Raw genomic sequence first — 5,526 nt, forward strand, 5'->3', positions numbered from 1 at the left:
ATCTTTTTGTTGTTGAGGTGTTATAGTTTTCTATAAATTTTAGAGATTAGTCCTTTGTCAGATATGTAATTATCGACAAGTATGAATTTGTTGCTGTCATTTTGTTATGTGCTTTTTCATGCTGTTAATTTCTTTGTTCCATGTAATTTTCCGTGCTGAGCTCATTTTGTTTATGAATTGTGTTATCACTTTCCTTGTTGCTATTGTTTGTTGTTGTTGTTGTTGTTGTTGTTATGTTCCATCGAGTCATAGTGGCCCCTCCTTGGGTTTCCCAGGCAGTATCACTAAGGAAGTAGATTGCCCCACCTTCCTTCCGAGGAGTGGCTGGTGGGTTTGAACCGCCCGCCCTCTGGTTAGCAGTCAAGTACCTTAGGCACTATGCTACCAGAGCTCCCACTATTGTTTTAGTATTTGCAAAATATTTGTGCTGGTCTCTTTTTTATTTTGATGTGAATGTTTATCATTTTTCTTTGAGGTTACCCTGTGGCTTATAATTTCCTACCAAGTTTAGAACTGTCTGCCCTGTCTTGTAGTTGTCTTGACTTCCCTACCATTTAGAAGTTCTGTAACTACAGTTTTTTTCCTCTTTTCGGTTTGTAATTACCTTCATTTGTCAGTTGATGTGTCTGGTTCCCTGTTTACAATCTTGTAGGCTTATGTACTTTGTATACTTCTATAATTGGGTTGGTTTCTGGGTTATGTTATCATGTGTGTTGTTGGTCAGTTGTTAGCAGTTGTTGGTTCTCTGTCCAAAGGACTCCCTTTAGCATGTCTTGTAAGGTTGGTCTGGTTTGAACAAATTCTCTTAATTTCTGCTTGTCTACACATGTCCTGATTTCACCATCATATTTGAAGGACAATTTGGCTGGGTATATAATACTTGGTTGGAAATTTTTTTTTTTTTTTTTTTTTCAGTGTTTTATCTATACCATCCCATTGTCTTCTTGCGTGCATGGTTTCTGCTGAGAAATCCAAGCTTATTCTTATTGGTTGTCCCTTACAGGTAACTTTTTGTTTTTCTCATGTTGCTTTTAGGATTCTTTGTCTTTGGTTTTGGTGAGTTTGATGATGATATATCTTGGTGATTTTCTTTGGGGGTCTATCCTGTTTGGGGGTTTTTGGACTTCTTGAATGGATGTATTCTCATCTTTCATCATACCAGGAAAATTCTCTTCCAACAAATCTTCAACAATGTTGTCTGTGGTTTTATTTGTCTCTTCCTGTTCTGGAATTCCAATGACACGTAGTTTATTCCTTTTGATGGTATCCCACATGAACTTCAGGCTTTCTTCATTTTGTTTTGATCTTTTTTCTGATTGTTCCATTTCCAAAGAAGTATTGAGGTATTTGCCTTCAATTTCAGTAATTCTGTCTTCCATTTCTTCAAATCTACTCCTTTGCCCATTCAATGAGTTATCTGTTTCTGAAAATTTAGTATTAAACCTCTGGATTTCTGTCTGTAGATTTTGTATTATTTCTAATTTTTCACTTATTTTGTCATTTTGTTCTTGTATTGTCTTTCGAAATTGTTCTAGGGTTTTCTCTGTATTTTCCTCAATTTTGTCAGTGTTTTCCTTGCTGTCTCTAGATTCCTTGAAGATACCTAAATATAATTCTTTTGAATTCCTTATCATGGAGTTCCAGTGCTGTATCTTCCTCAGGAATGTGTTTTGGGTCTGTATCCTGGTCCCTCATTTCTCCTGCTTCATCTTGCTTCTTTGTGTGGACTATGATGCTCTGTTTTCTCTGAGGCATTGTGACTTTTTGTGTTTATATTTAATTGGTGATTGTATGTTGGAGTGATTTGCCCACGATTTTCATTTTCTTTGTTTTGTTTGTATGTTATCTACATAAGCAGGGTACTCTGTTGTACTTCTTTATTCACTAGTTGGCAGCACTTATACACTCACCACTTGTCTCCTTTCCCGTTGTTTGCCTCCCATATGTCCCTGATGCCCTTGGCAAACGGAGCCTATTCCTAGGTTCCTGGATTCAGAATGAGAATGCTGTCACTTTAAATATCCAAAATGGCCACCACATGTAAACAATCAAAATGGCTGCACCCTCCAGACAGCCGAAAGACCACAGTTCAGGTTGTCTCCCTCCTTGCTGTTTCCCTTCCTAGTCATAGGCCACCAACGTAGTCAGTCCCTGCAGCCCTTGGTGACCAAGGCTGATCTTTAGGTCAATTCTCAGGTCCCATCACCACATGGAAATATTCAGGCTGTTGGTCTTGCCAGAGTAGCTGACAGTCTAGTGCTCTGATTATCTCCATACTCAATGTTTTCATTCAGGTTTGATATACTTCTTTCAAAGCTCAGGGCTCCAGGATTATCTTCTGGATCTCTGTCAGTTGGTTTCTCTTTTCTTTGTTGAAGAGTGTCTCTGGAGCTTGTTTGCCTATGCTGCCATCTTAACAGGAAGTCTATAGCTTCTTTTAAATACCACTTTAAAAAATTAAGAAAATAAACTTAAAAGAGGCTGGTGGAACCCCTCAGACTATGGCCCGCTTCAGGCCTAGAACTGAACTCATCCCTATGGCTCAACTTTTAGCCAAACAGTAGATCTATAAGGTGAACAGGTAAACAAGGAGTATACAAACTCCATACACCTGTCAACCATATAAGATCCATTTGCCCAGGAATAAATCACAGAAGGCAGGAAGGCATCGGAAAGAGGGATGGATGGAAATAGTAAACACAGGGAAAAAGTGGAAAGAGTGCTGTTACATTGTGCAGATTGCAATCAGTGTCACAAATTTAGTTTGATAGTTCTTTGGTTTGGAAAGTACTAGGTAAAACAAAGAAGTTGTCAAACCTGAGAGCTTCTCAAAGCCTTCAGCATGGACAATGAGAGAGAAGCTGGGCAGACTGACTCCCTTGTTTCATTGCTTAGCTCTGCAGGCTTGTGAACAGTGATACACTGTGCTCATAAAATAGATATGCAATAAAATTAAAACACACATTTGATTACAAATCCATTTTATTAAGATATGTAATGTGTGTATTTTTATCTTCCTTATTCAGGGTCTGGTATCCTGCTGTTTATTTTCCATGCAAACTTTTTGGGTAAAGAAGTGATAGCTCGACTCTGTGGACCATGTAGTGTACAAGCTGTAGTTTTAAATGATAAATTTCAACTTCCTGTTTTTCTGGTAAGATTTGTTTGTAGTTCAGTACTGAACATTATTACTGTGTTCTAATCAAAAGTACAGATAAGTTTTTGTTTCAAATCCTTGTATTTTAATAGAATACAGTCATTAAAATTCAGTAAACCAGTTATAACCTATAATCATGAAGTAAAATTATCATAAAAGTTGTCAATAAAAATCTAATTCATTTTTGCACCTTAAGTTATGCTTCAGTAGTGCTTTACAATCTACATTATTCTGAATGTAAAGTTTTATGGTTACAAAAAATTTATTGCCTGATTTTAAATATTGTGCTTTTTTCCCACTATTATAATAAAATTTATTTAAATAAGATTCAAACTCAAAACTCACTGCCATCTAGTTGGATCTGACTCACAGTGACCCCTCCTTGGGTTTCCGAGTCAGTATCACTATGGAAGTAGATTGCCAAACCTTCTTCAGAAGAATGGCTGGTGGGTTTGTACCACCAGCCTTCTGGTTAGCAGTCAAATGCTTTAGGCACTATGCCACCAGAGCTCCCAAAGAATATTTAGAAAATTCAAAAAGGAAAAAAAGTTTATCTATTCATGTTTTCAATACCTAAATTCTATCTTTGGTTGTATTTATGATTAGTTTTAAAACATAATTTGAATGATCTTTATTATAATTTAGTTTTACTTTTTTTAATTCATCATGAAAATTTAAAATAAAAATAAGTAATAAATTATATGCTAGTGGCTGTATAAATGCTCTGTAAAAAATGTTCTTGAATCTTTGTGCATAAGACTTTGCCACATTTAGAATTCCATCATTAAACTGAATTAAACAATTTAACTGGATATAGACATTTTTAACACTCTTGCTATATGTGGCTAGATGCATTGTAATCTCAAAGACTTATCTTGATTAATGTTTTTCCAGATAGAGAAGGTTTTTGTTTTTGTTTTTGTTTTTTTGTCATTTACATCTTTTTAATACATTGAAAGATAAATAAATCATGGCACACTGAGTTATAAAAAATCAAATACAGAACTTCTGTATGATCCCCTTTGAAATCATTTGAGCCTTAAAAGTTTCTGTCCTCTATTATGATAGTTATACTGTAAAACTAATGGTCTGTTCTTTTAGAAACAGAAGTTTTTGACAAAATACTGACTTTATTTTTTTGGTCTCTTTCTCCTCTAGGATAGTCACTTCGTTTATTCATTCAGTCCAGTTGCCGGCCTAAATAAACTCTTCATAAGGTTGACAGAAGCGCCCTCTGCTAAGGTGAAAATTCTTTCCTCATATTTAGTGTCACTTCTCGAACTGTTACTCTAAATCATTGTATCATCATTAGAAAAAATTTTCAAGAATGTGGTGCTTTTTAATCTTTGGAAGAAGGGCCTATCCTAGAGACAAGTATACCCTAGGATAGCAGTTTTAGGTGCACCTGATTTTGTGGATCTAAGATGTGTCAGACGTAAATAATGAAAATGTGTCAAGAAGAGACTAATGAGAATACATCTGTATAAGTCAGTTCTAAGCTTTTATTATATTATAGGCCACAACTGTAATAATACTGTTTTTAACATATGCTGACATCAAATTATAAATGTTTTTATTTTTTTTGTAACAATGGAAACAGTACCAAACTGAAATTATTGCTAAATAAGAGGAACGAGTGTAGGCTATTATGTCTTTTCCTCTTTGTAGAAAAGGAGGACTCTTTACTTCTGTACTGACATATATTTTTTTCTTTCAATAGGTTAAGTTGCTAATAGGTGCATACAGAGTGCAGCTGCAGTGACCAAACAAAAGAATGTGACGGAGTTCTTTTCAGACCTATTTTTAAATACTCTCTTCAAAGCAGTTTGGAATTCTTCTGGCACATTTACCACTTTCAGATTTAACGTTTTATCTGTAAACTTCTTGCAATTCAAGGCCTGTCATCTGTTGTAGTCTGTAAGACGGGGGACAGTTGTTCTAAAAGATTATAAAATACAGATGTAAGTACTCGTGCCAGTATTCTGAAATCTCAATGTTGTGGTGTCCAGACTGCATATTTCAGTTCTCCACAATGTGGAATGCTAAAGGAAGACTATTTAAGAAAATTAAAGAAAGGATCTTTTTTAAGCTTCAAATTTTCTACTAGCCCTGGTAAATTTATGTGTTTTTTTTAAAAAAAAAGGATAAAGTTTTATTTGCTTACAACAAGGGAGGCATGTTACATTCAAGACACCCAAGCACTAAAGTAGGAATTTGCTGCTCTTGAGGAATGACTAGTCTGGATAGGCATGCTGAGGATGGAAAAATCTGATCTATTTATAATAAATAGCTTCTACAGATCCTGAATAATTGGAAAAGTTTGGAGTTGATAATAACTTTCTAAATTTGAAGCTATTATTCTTTAAAAA

At 35.1% G+C, this 5,526-nt stretch overlaps 1 protein-coding gene across 1 annotated transcript in view; it reads left to right on the plus strand.

Annotated features, from left to right (window-relative positions):
• The window catches only part of MPHOSPH8 (M-phase phosphoprotein 8), a 166,923-nt gene extending 162,004 nt beyond the window's left edge, over positions 1 to 4,919 (plus strand). The window contains exons 12-14 of the mRNA XM_007958569.1: positions 3,027 to 3,154; positions 4,316 to 4,399; positions 4,878 to 4,919. Coding sequence (XP_007956760.1) covers positions 3,027 to 3,154; positions 4,316 to 4,399; positions 4,878 to 4,919 — 254 coding nt within the window. The remainder of the gene's footprint in view (positions 1 to 3,026; positions 3,155 to 4,315; positions 4,400 to 4,877) is intronic.
• The last annotated feature ends 607 nt before the right edge of the window (positions 4,920 to 5,526 follow it).

Source organism: Orycteropus afer, unplaced genomic scaffold (assembly GCF_000298275.1).
Source record: "Orycteropus afer afer isolate SDZICR_OR568_19922 unplaced genomic scaffold, OryAfe1.0 scaffold01020, whole genome shotgun sequence".
NCBI lineage: Eukaryota > Metazoa > Chordata > Mammalia > Tubulidentata > Orycteropodidae > Orycteropus > Orycteropus afer.